The sequence below is a fragment of the Bos javanicus genome, chromosome 28 (genome assembly GCF_032452875.1).
Source record: "Bos javanicus breed banteng chromosome 28, ARS-OSU_banteng_1.0, whole genome shotgun sequence".
NCBI lineage: Eukaryota > Metazoa > Chordata > Mammalia > Artiodactyla > Bovidae > Bos > Bos javanicus.
This window is the reverse complement of record NC_083895.1, coordinates 25075884-25093074: the sequence shown is the minus strand read 5'-3', so window position 1 is coordinate 25093074 and position 17191 is coordinate 25075884. Positions and strand designations below refer to the sequence as shown.

The 17191-nt window shown below is 35.5% G+C and overlaps 1 protein-coding gene across 3 annotated transcripts in view; it reads left to right on the top strand.

The window, feature by feature from the left end:
• CTNNA3 (catenin alpha 3) overlaps nucleotides 1-17191 on the top strand; it is a 1922060-nt gene that overhangs the window by 503610 nt on the left and 1401259 nt on the right. For all 3 annotated transcript variants that reach the window (XM_061405110.1, XM_061405112.1, XM_061405111.1), the window contains exon 7: nucleotides 8021-8224. In XM_061405110.1, coding sequence (XP_061261094.1) covers nucleotides 8021-8224 — 204 coding nt within the window. The remainder of the gene's footprint in view (nucleotides 1-8020; nucleotides 8225-17191) is intronic.

The following is a 17191-nucleotide window of genomic DNA, read 5'->3' as shown; positions in this document are numbered from 1 at the left end:
AGAAAGAGACCTTACCACAATTTTGCTTAGCATTCATAAAGGTAAACTAGTGTTTTATGGCGACCTGAGTAGAAAGCTTTCAAATGGAGCCCAAAAAACTTCAAGTGGAATCTTTCTTCATGGCATTATGCATTACTAAACTTAATATGTAGATTTATGCTCTTTGAAGCACAAGCTGGAATCAAGATTGCCAGGAGAAATATCGATAACCTCAGATATGCAGATGACACCACCCTTATGGCAGAAAGCAAAGAAGAAATAGTCTCTTGATGAAAGTGAAAGAAGAGAGTGAAAAAGTTGGCTTAAAACTCAATATTCAGAAAACTAATATCATGGCATTGGTGCCCATTACTTCATGGCAAATAGATGGGGAAACAGTGACAGACTTTATTTTTGGGGCTCCAAAATCAATGCAGAAGGTGACTGGAGCCATGAAATGAAAAGACACTTGCTCCTTGGAAGAAAAGTTATGACCAACATACACAGCATACTAAAAAGCAGAGACATTACTTTGCCAACAAAGGTCCATCTAATCAAAGCTATGGTTTTTCCAGTGGTCATGTATAGATGTGAGAGTAGGACTATAAAGAAAGCTGAGCACCAAAGAATTGATGCTTTTGAAATGTGGTGTTGAAGAAGACTCTTGAGTCCCTTGGACTGTAAGGAGATCCAACCAGTCCATCCTACAGGAGATCAGTCCTGAATACTCATTGGGATGACTGATGCTGAAGCTGAAACTCCAATACTTTGGCCACCTGATGTGAAGAACTAACTCATTGGAAAATACCCTGATGCTGGAGAGGATTGAAGTCAGGAGGAGAAGGGGATGACAGAGGATAAGATGGTTGGATGGCATCACCGACTCAATGAACATGAGTTTGAGTAAACTCTGGGACTTGGCAATGGACAGGGAGGCCTGGCATGCTGCAGTCCATAGGGTCGCAAAGAGTCGGACATGACTGAGCTACTGAACTGAACTGAACTTTATGCTCTTTAACAGCATACATATCACACTGCATAAAATCAATATCTTGTGGCTCAGCTGGTAAGGAATCCACCTGCAATGCGGAAGACCTTTCAGTTTCAGTCCCTGGATTGGGAAGACTCCTTGGGGAAGGGAAACACTACCCACTCCAGTATTTTGGCCTGGAGAATTCCATGGACTGTATAGTCCATGGGATTGCAAAGAGTCAGACACGACTGAGCGACTTTCACTTACTCACTCAATTGAATAATAGTTTGGTTTTGTAGATGTATTCTTTTTACATTAAATTTTATTTTTAATGTTCTGCATCTATTTACCAAAGCTATGAGAATATTGTAATATTCAGAGAGGGACATGTTAGACACCTAACATTTATAATAATAGAAAAACCAGTAGCCTTTGAAAGTTTTCTATAATAGTGAAAGCTGAATTTGGGGGCCGAATTGTTAAGGAGTTTTGTAATCATTCTCTTATCATCTAAATGTCATGCTCAATAATTAAACTCAGTAGCTGGTTGGTTTCATTACTGCCAATGTGCATGGCACAAGAGCTTATAGTAAGCTGCTTCTTTTCCTTCACTTTCTTTTTTAAATTTATTTTTTAATTGGAGGAAGATTGCTTTACAATGTTGTATTGGTTTCTGCCATACGACGACACAAATCAGCCATAATTATACATATATCACTTCCTTCTTGAGCCTCTCTCCCCTCCCACTGTTCCACCTCTCTAGGTCATCACAGAGCACCAGACTGAGCTCTGTGTTACATAACAGCTTCTCACCAGCTGTCTGTTTTACACCTGGTAATGTATATATGCCAATGCTACTTTCTCTGTTAGTCCCACGTTCTTATTCCTCTTTTTGAAAGGGATTTTAGACTTCCCTCGTGGCTCAGATGGTAAAACATCTGCCTACAATGTGGGAGACCCGGGTTCAATCCCTGGGTTGGGAAGATCTCCTGGAGAAGGAAATGGCAACCCACTCCAGTACTCTTGCCTGGAGAATCCCATGGATGGAGGAGCCTGGCAGGCTACAGTGCATGGGGTCACAAAGAGTCGAACACGACTGAGCGACTTCACCAGACTGAGCTCTGTGTTATATAACAGCTTCTCACCAGCTGTTTTACACCTGGTAATGTATATATGCCAATGCTACTTTCTCTGCTAGTCCCACGTTCTTATTCCTCTTTTTAAAAGGGATTTTAGGGCAGACATGACTTTCAGAGTTTTACAATTACTCAGTATGACTTGCCACACTGGCTGCTCATTTTTCTATGTTCTACTATGTACAGTCCACTCATGAATCCAGAACTTATTTCTCCCAAAGGACATAATTATAGACAGAAGCGGAAGGTGGAATCAAATAGAAATAGAGCACAAATGGGATTACTTATTTTTTCCAGTTGCCCCCTCTGAACTTTTTCTCTCCTTTGTCGATGAAATTGCTTTTTGGGAGAACTCCACAGACATAACAACTGGCATGAACCTTGCACAAAGCAAGAACTATTCAAATATTTGTTTAAATTTTACCGGTTTGTATTGTTAGGTTTTCAGTTAGTTTGGACATAGAAGGTAGGACACACACGACATTACTGAGACAGTTAAGAATGAACACTACTTGAAAATGTTGGAGCATGTTATATGTTTAGTGACATTATTGTGTACAAAAATTATCTGTATTATCTGTATGTTCAGTGTAGAAGAATAAGGTAATCATCATTGCTTATGTATTATTAGTGCCTTCTCTTTACACGTGGCCTGAAAACAGACTATGAGTAGAGATAAAACAAACATGTAAACACATATTTCCAAATAGATAATAACAGACTTGTTCCTTCGTTGAAATATGTTGCCTTAGTCAGCAATATTCTGTTAAAAATATATACTAAGATTTATTCAATATTAAATTCAGTAGTATAATGAAAACAACATGGAAGTGCTTATGTTAAAAATCTTTTAAACAGAGATTTTGAAAATAGAAGAATCTTTGAAGGTTTATTTTTTATTGATATAACCAGATAAAAACTGAAGCAAACAATCCATGATGTGGTGCGGGGCATGGATTGAATTGTTGAACTCTCGACAGAAATATGTCTAGAAGAGGTTACTATCTCAGGTAAAATTAAGTAGATAACTGAAAATTTTTATTGGTGTTCTGGTAAAGCCACTATCATAGTACTCATTGGGCTATTTAAGTGTTTTTCACCTATAATTTAGAGAAAAAAAATTTAAGGTAGTATGTATACATCTAATTTGTTTAACAAGAATATTGAATGACTTTCTAAAATATTCTTCTGTTGTAATTATATGTATTTATATATTATATATATATATATAATATATATAAATATATATTATATTTATAGAATATATGTAATTATATTCTATAAATAGAATATGAGTTATATATATTTTTATTTTATATAAATGAATATGTAGTAAATTTTGTAATTTACACTAATTTACTAATTATATTTATTGATAATCTTGCTAATTTATAGTTTATTTTTCACATTTTGCCTTTTTATATTTTTTTATATCTGAAGTTTCCATTCTTTAGGTTATTTAAGTGGAAACACATTACAGTAAGAGATATACCAGACAAAGGAGAGCCTATGAGTTCTCTCAGTAGCATATTCTGTTGATAGTCTTAAGGAGAAATTTTGTTCCATTTTTATCACTCACTCTGAAGACTGATAATATAGTTGCTTGGGAAACATTATTTATGCTTTGTGGTTATTACTTCTGCTGCTCTCAACTTGAAGCACTGCATGTGTTTTTGTGAAGAATGTTGATACTTGATTAAAATCATAGCCACATCTCTTTTGATAGGCAATTTCACTTTGGAGAAAAGGTGTAAGACTTTTAGTGTTTTGAATGTAAATCGCATCTATCTCATCAGAATATAGAGTGTTTGAATGATGAATGGGGTTTATTACATCATGTTTATTAAAACACAGAAAACTTTTTCCAAGCTTATTGGTTTTATGCTTTAGCTTGTTTAAGATTTTTTTTTATAACTTCCTACATGTCCTGGTAAGGCATGACCAGTCTTGCTTAGAATCTGAACTATACTAGATGATTAATAAATATTTATATAGAATGGATGACTATATGATACACATCTGTGTAATGTGCAGAGATTTCTGTTTTAGCAAGTGTAGCTTTCTTTGTAGTACTCTATGTGCTGACCATCTGGCATAGATGGTAGTGCATATAAAGGTAAAAATTATAGTACAAGGAAATGGAGATGGGACCTATCCCACCAGTTCTTAAAATAGTTATAAAGCTACATTATATAAAATCTTGTATGAAAGGCACAGGTTTTATTTTCCCCACTCTACATGAATGAAATAAACTCTTAGGCAGTTTAAATCACTTTCTCAATGTGGGTGAAAGAGCAAGATTCACACTCAGGGTGTTCTGACTTCTAAGCTCACTGAAAAAGAGTGCCCTGGTACTTGAGGTCACATGTCTTTATTTTTTAAAAGACATATATTAACTAAACATGTTTGAAATGATGAAACAACATAGGAAAATTTAAATCCTTCAAGTTAATTGATATAAAAACTTGATATATTTCATTCTGGTAAATACTGGGAACATTATATCTTTCTGTTATGATTCCAAAATAGTTTATTAATTTCTAGAATCCAAAATAATAATAAATGTTTGATTCATAATTGCCATTTCCTCTTTTAAAATTTTTAAGAATTTTTATTTTCAATTAGTTTGCAATTTCAGAAGTAGTACACAATTAGGCTATAATTTAAAAATTAAAAATTTGACCACCATTCCAATCCAATTCTTTTCAGAGATAGCAATTGTCATGGCACTTAAACTTTTTCCTAGCCTCCAATATACTTATATATACTCAGAGAAAATATCAAGCATTATAATGTGCTTGTTTTTTTCTAATATATATGCACTGCACATATTACTCTGAAATTTTTTTATTCTGCAATATATTCTGGCAATCTTTCCAACTCATTTTGTGTAGATTCACCTCACATTGTTCACTTCCAAATACATGAGAGCCATCATCTCAATCTTCTCAAATGTTAACATTTCTATGTTTCTCAAGGCCACAGGGTTTTCTTTCACCATAACTCATATTGAATAAAATAACCCTTACATTATTTGTTCTTTCCTGAAAGATAGGCTCTAGGGTACAACAGGAAAAAAAAAAAAAAAAGATTAACAATGACGATTTAAACTACAGCTACTCCAGTAAAAGATTTAGTGCATTCTAAATTGGGTTGGTTACCACACTCTCAGTGCAGGATCATATACATCTTTTAAATGTTAAAATACCTGTGAATGTGCATATGATTTTATAATTTGATCATTTTTTTTATAGGATCTGATTTTTCTATAGTACTATTATATAGATTAGCCCAGCATATATTCTGTTTCTGATTACACAACTCTCAGTCTTTAAGGTAGTTTTCTGTGTCCCTTTAAGTTCAGATTGGATGCTTTAACTATATTATTCTAGAGATAGAATCTGTCTCTTAACTTTGGTTTGTTTCCAGGTTTCAGAGTATTTTGCCTCTTGCTTTAAGTTTCACATAATTATAACCCAGATACCTGTTTAAGTTGATTTGATAAAATAAGATCTGTATAAGATTTCCTCAAAATTTTCAATTCCATTGTTCTGTCGAAATCCAAAACCCTCTCTTAGAATCCAGTGAATTCTCTGGAACTCATATCTGCTTTGCCTTTAATCATCTTGATTACACACCAAATTGCCCAGAGGTATGCCTGGCATGCTGTGATTCATGGGGTTACAAAGAGTCAGACACGACTGAGCAACTGAACTGAACTGAACTGATGCCTGGTCAATTAATTCTTAACTATCAATTCTTTCATTTCAGATTGGATATAATTTGGTGACCGAATAACAACAACAACACATTCACATTGTAATTCTTTATTTGTGTGATTATTTGGTTACTATTTGTCAGTACCTCTAGGTTGTGAGCCCTAGAGGTGAAGGCAAGGATGTTCTCCATTTCATTACCAATTCCTACTATCTGGTACATACTAGACTCTTAAGATGAACTCAAAATGTAAGAAAGGAACAACTGAAGAGGGCTTGAGATCAGAGCACAGACAGAGAAGTTAACCTTGAAAATAAATGGTGGTTAGGGGAAGAAATGGACAAGGCGATGGCACCACACTCCAGTACTCTTGCCTGGCAAATCCCATGGACGGAGGAGCCTGGTAGGCTGCAGTCGATGGGGTCGTGAAGAGTCGGACACGACTGAGTGACTTCCCTTTCACTTTTCACTTTCATGCATTGGAGAAGAAAATGGCAACCCATTCCAGTGTTCTTGCCTGGAAAATCCCAGGGACGGGGGAGCCTGGTGGGCTGCCGTCTATGGGATCACACAGAGTCGGACGCGACTGAAGTGACTTAGCAGCAGCAGTAGCAGGGGAAGAAAGAGAGAGGGACAGAGAGAGGGAGAAGTAGAAATTTTCGTTGAAGACAGGATATAAATATAAGATATTTAACCAATTTTCTATAAGATCTTTTTCTAGTTTATATTTTAAATTATATCATATATGAACATTACACAGCACTATTTTCTCTTTTTGTGTAATTGTTTCAAAATTATATTTTCTCTTCATAATGATTTTATCCTCCTATCTTGGTCTGGAGCTGTAGCTTTTAAAGCTACACTCTGAAGATCAGTGATTTTTAGTGTGTTTTTGACTGTAAAGACTCACACATACACACATATTTTGAAGATCACTATATGATTTCCTTTTATGTTAAAGCATCTACAGAGAGCTTTTATTTGATATTCTTTCTCTAATTATCACATTATGCCCAAACCTTGAAAAGTTTCCTTTCTTGATGTATCTTAATAAAGGACCTGTAGAGCCTCATATTTTCTACCCTTTCTTCAAAGTCTGTAGATTATCTTGTCTTCTATTTCCTGAAGACACATCTAATGGAAACCTTAAAAATACCATGTGAGCTTCCAGTGTTGGGAAGTGGCTGGAAGTTGTAATCAACAGGAAGATGAAATTTTACTTTCAAAATGAATAATTAAAATTCAGAATTCTCTTTGATATGTTTGTGTTAAGGTTAATTAGAGTGTTGATTTGCAGTGAGGCATAATGAAAACACTATTGAATTAGGTATTATAAGACCTGAATACTTGCTTGAACTTCACCTATTAGCTTAATGACCTTGGGTAAGACAGTCTCGGAGAAGGCAGTGGCACCCCACTCCAGTACTCTTGCCTGGAAAATCCCATGGATGGAGGAGCCTGGAGGGCTGCAGTCCATGGGGTCGCTAAGAGTCAGACACGACTGAATGACTTCACTTTCACTTTCCACTTTCATGCATTGGAGAAAGAAATGGCAACCCACTCCAGTGTTCTTGCCTGGAGAATCCCAGGGACGGAGAAGCCTGGTAGGCTGCAGTCCATGGGGTCACACAGAGTCGGACATGACTAAAGCTACTTAGCAGCAGCAGCAGCAGCAAGACAGTCTCAGCCTCTTTCACCATTGATTGAAATGTGTGGTTAACAATATCTTTGCTGCCTACCTCTTTATAGTGTTGTCAAGATGAGATAATATAGGTGAAAACATTTTGTAAACAATGAAGTGCTATATGAAGATGACCATTGTAAAGAACAGTTAATATGTGCCAGTCACTATATTAAGCATTCATATCATTCTTACAGAAGTTTTATGAGATAAACAATGTTAGTATTCCAGTTTTACAGATCAGGAAGGTGAGGCTTACAGTACATAGGACACCTGAGTGAACTTGCACCATTGATGAGTGGGAAGGGCAAGATTTGAATACAGATTTGACTGACACTAGAACCAGTGCTCGTAATTTCACGATTTTTGTTACATGAATAATAACTGCTTTATAGAATGATGTGTGAACTGGGTGAGGCAGTAAAAACACAATTCTCTTTCTCATCAGGTATGCATTCTAAATGTGAAAACATAATAATAAAAAAAATTAGAATATCATGGAGTTCTAACCATCGAAATATGTCTTTCCTTTAGAGTTTAATTGTCTTGGATCCACTCACAGTGACTGAGGAGGAAATAAGACCGTCCCTAGAGAAACGCCTTGAAGCCATTATCAGTGGGGCTGCTCTGTTGGCCGACTCTTCCTGCACAAGAGATTTCCATCGGGAGCGGATTATTGCAGAATGCAATGCCATTCGCCAGGCTCTCCAGGACCTGCTTTCAGAGTACATGAACAATGTAGGTAACCGGTTTTCCCTGACCCCATACATTGGGAATGTGCTGAGGTTCTTTCAGTGTACAAAATGTAATAAATTATGAATGAGTACATGATTTTACATGGATTGAGCTTTTGAGTTGGCTTCTGCATGAACTGCTCCCAGAGTACAGCAAGGAGATAGGAGTTTTTAGGGATGGAATTCAACCAGAAGGTTATTTCTATCTGATTGTTTTGCTTGATACAGTATTTAAATTCTAGTTGGAGAAGGGAGTCAGGATTGGGGAAAGGAAACTGGAGTTGCCCATCAATTTAAAGGATAAAAAGAAGACAAAGAAAAGGGCAGGTTGCTCAGGATTACATTGTTGAATAAGAGTTAAAATTTAGATGATGTTGGGTAAAGTCAATGCTATCGGGATCAGGGGACATTAAAAAAAATTTGTTTTTTTATTTTTGGCTGCTCTGGATCTTCCTTGCTGTGCACCTTTTTAAAATATGATATAATGTCATAGATTTCTTGCAGTTTTAGCTCTCTCTCAGGAATATTAGAAATGAAGTCTGAATTTAGACAAATGCAAAAATATTTGTTTCAAGGTTCTTTTGGTATCATTTCAGATATATATTTATTTATGATGTAGTCTTTATATATCTATATCTAATATATATATTTATATACATCCATCTAAGGAGTAACTATGACTACTTAGTTTCATTTTTTAAATAAGAAAGTCTTAAGGTCATCATCAGCTATATATTCAATATCATGGATTTTGACTCCTTAAATAATAGAGGTAAAGAAAAGAAAAAAATGTATAATAGAAATATTTTGTTCATCTGCTTTAAGTGGGATAATTGAAGAGTTATGAAGGTATATTTTGAAAATGATGAGTTACAAAGCATACCATTTTTCACATGTGAGGTTGAAGATTTAGGATTGTTCAGTATAAGTAATTTATGTGAATAATGGAAATGTGCTAAAATTAGTGAGTTTTAAGGATACTTCAACACATTTGATGTATCTCCATACTCTTAATATTTGATGACTTTGGCTCCTGACCAAAAATCTCTAGCCTGTCAAGAAATCAAAGTTGCAAAGCAGATTTTGTTAATAAGAACATATTAGTAATGTCGTGTCCTGTTTCTGAAGCTGGAATATCACTATTTTTAGCATATAATATATTTTTAGTGAAAGATTTTTAAAGGGAATTCACCAATTCTAAGAAACTCAGAGATAATATTGTGTTGAAATTCCTTCTCCCTTGAAGTATAAACTATTAAAATTATTATTTTCATTTTGTAGATAAAATATGGTAAAGTTACATATATATGTTAATTTATAAATTATAAAATTATAGGTAAATTTATTTTATTAAATAAGATAAAGTTAGCATGCACATGCAGATACTCACCTACATACATAGGCAAGGATGGCTACATAATTGTGCAGCCCAGTTCAAAGTGAAAATGTAAGGCCTGTTCATAAGCAGGGGAAAAAATGAAAGCTTTTCCTTTTTTAACAGTCTTGATCGACCCAAGAGAGGTGATTTTTATTTTCTATTTAATGTTTGGTTCTCTGGGGCATAGGGATACTTGCAGGAGCACATAGATTCTCACATACTTTTGTAGCCCCACCCATGCCTCCCACCCATCCTGCTTTGTACTGAGGCTCCCACCAGGAGTGGAGGGTGGCAGCAACTGCTGGGTTGGGGAACAGTTGGCTGAAGATCTGTTCCTTGAAGTACTGGAAGTCCGGACTGCTTGTGAGTCCAGGATATATGCTTTATTGCCCCATCAGACTTCACTTAAATACACAAATTCAAAGATTATTACGAATTTCAAAACATTAAAATCCAAGCATGGGGCTCCGTTCTGAACATGATGCCTTTTGCCCAGGCCACTGAAGCTGTTCCTGTATATAATAAACATATATATCACATACAAATAGTGGTGGTTTTATAGCTTTCTTCAACTTTGGGTTAAAAACTTTTCATGCAGAGAATGAAGTTATGGGAACATTCTGCCTTGGGTGCAATCATTGAGAAGGTGCATCACCTCTAGAAATTTATAAAAATAATAAAGCCAAGTAAAAGTTGTTCTGCACCAGCAATTCTCAAAGTCCGTGATAATGTTTTTCACAAATTCATTTTTTTTCTCTAAATCCTAAATAATTACAGTGGTTACTGTTGAGTTTTAATAATATATATGTATGTATAATTCAAATTAGCACATTTTTATGATTAGCCTTTAATAAACATTATATTCTTTATAGATTTACACAGCAGATTCAGTATGGACAAGGATGACCCAGTGGTTGTAAAGACAAAGAACTAGAAATAGAATTACTTTAATTCTGTTACTTCATGTGATCACTTGGAATTTTTATTTTAATTTTAAAATTCTAACAATGAAACAGTATAAATTGCAGGAGGTTATAATTTTTTAGATAAGTGAAAATTTCATACATGAAATATTTTATTCAATTTGAATAACAACTTGAAATCTGTTTCTCTTCTGAAATTGTCAACTGCTTTAAAGTTAAGGAGCCAATCAGGAAAATAATGATTATCACTGAAAAGTAATTTGTCATATAGAGTAGGGGGTCATTTAAAAAGTATCTATTCTAGGTATCAAATATACTAGGTTAGGCACAAAAATATGAAAATTTTTGTTTGTCTTTTGCTTTTTTTTTAATGAGGTTTTATTCTGATGTTCAGTTTCAAGGCCCATTTTTCAAATTTACAAAACTTATTTATGTTACTAATATCTTTCTGTTAGATATTTTGGTTTAAGAAAGGTAAGTTCTCTATTATGAGTGAAGTGGAAAGACTCTTCCATCTATAACGTCCAAATAATTGAGATCAAAGGTAAGTAGCTTTTTTTAAAGCTTGTCCAGATAATTATTTTAATTTTCATTTTTTAAAGGTAGACTTAATTGTAGGAATTCAGATATTTCTCAGTTATTTAATGGATTAGATTGCACTACTCTTCATGATTGATGGATGCCTTCTTATTCCTCCTCCTCCTCTTTCCCATGTTTCCTTTTCTCTCCTTCGGGTAAATGAGTGGAAACATCCCATTAAATAGCTCTCCTTCATGGCGCTTTCCCCTTTATAGCTCTCATGCTTGTTGGAATTCCTGTGTTTGCCTATTTGTCTTCTCCACTGGTCAGAAGCTTTAGGAGAGCAAGGGCTGTGTCTCTGGCCCCACCACTGTGCCTTTCAGGTAGCAGGTGTTCAGTAATTACTATGTGGATACAGGGAAATTGAATTAGTGCTTGCTTCATCTCAGCTTTTACAGTTAAAATGACAATGTGCCCGAAGCATTTCATTTGTATTTATTAATTATATTTACATGATAACTGTGGAGAAAACGTAGGGAGGTTTAATGGTGAGAACAAGAGAACGGGAAAGGAAATACACAGAGGTGAGAAAGCTTGTTCTTTGGGTGATCTAAGAATATTTATATATTCATTTTTCCTAGGGCATAAGGTTAAATATGTGTTGAGGAAGGCACTTTTTTTCTCAGGGAATGAAAGACTTAGTGTGTGTATGTGGATACTGTCTGGTAAGCTGCCCTCACATTGGTATAGAGATGAGAGCCGGAGAAGCTACAGTTAGGCAGTGGTGGTCTACAGGGTCAGAAACCTACTCATATGCACGATATCTTAACATTTTATTGATAAGTATAACCTATTAATAAACAAATTTGCACTTATCACATTATGAAAAAGCATCCCAAATCAGTATAATAGTTCCTTTTTATATACAAGTGCAGAATTTTGGGCCTAATATGAGTATCTGAGCAAGCCAATGAATTTTGGTTTTAAACAGCAGGAACCACTGTGGAGTATATTATCAGAAAAAATTTCCAGGTTTACTTTTACTCTAGGTTTCTATCACAAATAATGCTTCTCTATAACTGTTTCAGTAGCTGGAATGAAAGAGAATGTACTTTCCTGAAACTAGCTGAACTCAAACCTTTCTGAGTTCGGTCAAATATTTCAGGACAACTCGCATACCAAGGTCTTCAACTCACTAGTTTAAGGAGTGTTGTGTTTCATTTGGTGGGTCTGACTTGCTTTTCAGATTAGTTTGGAGCTTTTGTTATTGAACTATCTTAATAGGGTAAATGCTTAATAATAATTCAGATGCAATGAAAATAAGCAGGAAAAGTTAAAGCAAGGTTAACTCTTATCATGATCTGTGGATCTTTTATGTGACTGTGACTTCAAGGCTTCAAATTTTGCAAGTTTATTGAGTTCAGAACATATCAATGGTGTGAAATAAATATAGTTTATGTTTTTCTCAAGCTCAATTCATGGGACCAGTTTGAATCTAAATAACTTTACTTCCTTAAACTGATCAGCAAGTCTCAATCATTTTTGACTGAAGCTGTATGTTCAATAAGTTGGATGGCATCACCAACTCTATGGGCATGAGTTTGAGTAAGCTCTGGGACTTGGTGATGGACAGGGAAACCTGGTGGACTGCAGTCTGTGGGGTCACAGAGAGTTGGACACGAATGAGTGACTGAACTGAACTGAGTAATAAATTCGTAATATGTGAGTCCAGATGGGTCTATAACAAATAAAATAGACAACTACTTAAACATATGATAATATATGTTTGCTCTAATATTTTCATTTTAAACATACATATATATTCTTTTCTGGAGACTGTCGGGAAAAAACTTATTTCTTTGCCTTTTTTAGCTTCTGGAGATTACCCACATTCCTTGGTTCAATGCCATCGTCCTCTGTCTTCAAAGACAGCAGTGTCACATCTCTCTAACCTTGCTTCTGCCCTCACATCTCTTTCTCTGACTACAGCCAGGAAAGGTTTTCCACTTTTTTAGGACTCATGTGATTAGATTCAGTGCACTGGTATTATTCAAAATAATCATCCCATTTTATGACCCTTGACCTTAATTTCTTTTGCAAAGTTCTTTTCTTTTTTTTTTTTTTTTTACTTTTTTAATTATTTTTTTATTTTTTAACTGTACAATATTGTATTGGTTTTGCCGTATATCAACATGAATCCGCCACAGGTATACTTAACAGTCACAGGTTCTAGGAATGTGGACATGGATGTCTTTGGGTGACTCATGGCCATATACCTAGTACTAGTCTTTCCTAGTCTCTTCTGTAGAATCATTATCAATCCTTATGCTTCAAATCCATTGTAGTTTATATCCCATACTCACTTTGCCTGCACTCTTTACAGGCAGATCGCATGTCTGTTTTATTTACTGTTTTATCTGAAGTCCCAGGCACAATGCTTGGCATTTTTATTTTACAAAATACAAAAAAAATTGTATTTTTGAATGAAAGAATGAATAAAATTATTACATATTATACATGCCATGTTCAGTTCAGTTCAGTCGCTCAGTCGTGTCCGACTCTTTGCGACCCCATGAATCGCAGCACACCAGGCCTCCCTGTCCATCACCAACTCCCGGAGTTCACTCAGACTCACGTTCATTGAGTTGGTGATGCCATCCAGCCATCTCATCCTCTGTCGTCCCCTTTTCCTCCTGCCCCCAATCCCTTCCAGCGTCAGAGTCTTTTCCAATGAGTCAATTCTTCACATGAGGTGGCCAAAGTACTGGAGTTTCAGCTTTAGAATCATTCCTTCCAAAGAATACCCAGGGCTGATCTCCTTTAGAATGGACTGGTTGGATCTCCTTGCAGTCCAAGGGACTCTCAAGAGTCTTCTCCAACACCACAGTTCAAAAGCATCAATTCTTTGGCACTCAAATGGAATGACTTTCAAATATCTACTAAATTTATATAGTAGACTTCCTGTGATAAAAGGTCTTATTTTGCAAAGTATAGTTCTCTTCTAAAAATCAATGTGAATATTCAGAAACAAAATTTTCTCATCACAATCTCTACATTTGTATCCACCTCTTGTTATATTTCAAAACAGGATTTTTATTCATTAAAAAATATACTCCAGTGAACATTCAGTATCAGAGAAAGTTTAGCTTTTGTCTTTTAAAACATAGAAGTTTATTTTTCTTAGGTATTTCTGCCAACTTTGTTATGCCTCCAGGATTGGTTAGGTCTAGACCATCTTCTCTGATGTATAATATAATTAAAGAATTCGTCACCTAGATGGGGTGGAACGAGGAGGCTCTCTAAAGAAGGAAGGATTTTAGAAGGAAATCAGTCACTTTTAAATGGTGGTTTCTCTATAGCAGGTGAAAATGGAGATGGGTGGTCATCATGCTTTAGTACTAAGAATTAGCAGACATGACTATTTTTCTGGTGTTGGATTGAAATCCTGTTGATGTTAACTTTGTATGTGTTGTTGAAGAGAGGATCATCAGGGGATGTAGAATTATTATTGAAGTTTACAGATTGGTACTTTACTACAGAAGAATGTTAGAGAGTTGAATGAGAGATGGCACCACTAGAGTACATGAATACTCTTGAGCTGCATAAAGGGCCCAATTTGTATTTGCAGACCTCACTAGCCTGATGTTTTCTTTTTGCTGTTTTATGTGAAAGCATATTGTATTGTTGATTCTTGTTACATATTTGTTGAGTGAGTTAAAAAGCAAATGAGGCGCTTTTTATATTTAGAGACCAATTTCATTTGTGTATCTTGGGTTTAATTCATTCCCAATCTTGGGGAATTACATAGATTCAGTGAAGACACCAAAGATTTGGTGTCTGAATCAGAGATTATGGGGATTTTTCACCTCTCTTTTGAAAAACCATTTTGAAAGTAACTTCAGCCTTATTTCTCAAGTTAAAAGGGTAAAGCACTTAGGATGATCTGTATGCAACGACTATTCAAATTCTAGAGACAAATTAGAATTAAAATTCTAAAAATGTACAGGCAGCTTCCAAGTCTATTTCCTTTTCTTTCCTTCCTCCCTGCCCTCACTCCCTCCCTCTCTTCCTTCCTTCCTTTCTCTTTTCTTCCTTTCTTCATGGACTGCATTTAGAGTTGATCGTTATTGGATCAGTTCACTGTTTTAGATGCTTTATATTTTTTATCCTTAAATTTGTCAATTATGCCATCATAGTGACTAGTTTTTGAGTATGTTGGAAACCATGTGGTTTAGTTTATAGATCTGAATTTTACTACCTCAGCTAATGAAGAAGTAAGAGGAGGAAGATAAGCAAATAGTTTCCTTACAGGTTTGTACAATAGTAGATATTCTAAAATCAGAGAGATGAACCAAACTCATATTATAACATGAAATCAAAATTCAAGAACATAGAAAGGAATTGTTAAAATCAAGGAAACTGGAGACAGATTTTGAAGTTGTGATGTATAAGCCAAGAATTCAACAATTAGGGAGTTGAGAGAAATAATAAATGGTGGAGTTCTGATTAAAAGGGCTAAATTTGATTTTGTATTTCTTGCTTTCTTTTCTGTGCCTTTTTTAAGAACAAGGAAGTGGGAGGTATCTAGTCTATGAATTGTTTTACAAATAAGGTGGTATTGTTTCAACTGCTTTGGGTTTTAGTCTTACTCTTCCCAAAGGTTCCTGAGTTACTGGAGGGCTGATTTTTTAAATAATTACTCAATCTTTCTTAACAAGCTAATTTTGGAATTATCCAAATCTGGCTAATAAAGATCATTTTTATATTTAAGAGGAATTCATGCAGTGCTCACTGGGAAAAAGGAGGCTTATAGATTCTTCTTTCGAGGGAATGAACTCTTCCCATGGATCTTTTATTTGTGAACTAATGTTGTAGTCTTTCTTAAAAGTTAATAGAGAGATCCCTGCAGAGATGTAGGCTACATGATTATTGAATTAAAAAGAAAAGCTAAAATAAAAAAGGTAGATAGCTATAATTATTTTTAAAAAAGGGGAAGGAGAAGTACCTGGATAGAGCCAGAGCACAGGAAGAGAAAGAGGTAATTTGCATAAAATAAAAATAACTAGAAAGTAATAGAGGATATCATAAAGTGGCAATATAGTTTCTGTGCAAAGAAGAATATACAGATGGACGTCCCTAAAGATTATATACCCTAGACCAGAAAGCCTGAAGGCTGAGAGTCTTTTGTTTTCATCTTTTGCCTTCCAGCAGAGACAGTCATGATTTCTAATATTTGTGGAGCAGGTTAGTCATTCACTCTGTGGATTGTTTCAAATGTCCGTTTCTCAAGAAATGGATTCCTTTACCCGCCAATGTTCAGGTACTGCTCATATAGTTCTCAAAAGTCTTTGCTATGTGTTTTTTTAAACTCTGGGCTTTATTCAGATTCCTGTTACATAAAAAGAAAAATGGGTTAAATGATAGAAAAGAAAAGAACAAATAGGAAGCAAGAGTCCTGGCATGCAGTGTCAGTTCAAACTTGGACAAAAAATAAGGGTCCTGAGCCCAGCATACTTCATAGCCAGGAGAGGATACTACAAAGAAGAGAAAGAGTGCTATCTTAGGTCAGGTAACCTGGAGGTTAAGGGTGGCATGAAGATTTATTGGAGTGCTCTCTTGGGAGTTATACATGGAAGGCAGTGAAGAAGGCAGGATTGGGCAGAGGGGAGAAGCTGACTTGCAATAGAAATCTCAGCCATTCTATGGAAAGACCTGGAGATAGGCTGGCCCCTCACAGTTGTCCCAAACTTATTTAACTTATATGCAGAGTACATCATGAGAAACGCTGGGCTGGAGGAAGCATACTCTGGAATCAAGATTGCTGGGAGAAATATCAATAACCTCAGATATGCGGATGACACCACCTTTATGGCAGAAAGTGAAGAGGAACTAAAAAGCCTCTTGATGAAAGTGAAAGAGGAGAGTGAAAAAGTTGGCTTAAAGCTCAACATTCAGAAAACAAAGATCATGGCATCCGGTCCCATCACTTCATGGGAAATAGATGGGGAAACAGTGGAAACAGGGTCAGCCTTTATTTTTCTGGGCCCCAAAATCACTGCGGATGGTGACTGCAGCCATGAAATTAAAAGACGCTTACTCCTTGGAAGGAAAGTTATGACCAACCTGGATAGCATATTCAAAAGCAGAGACA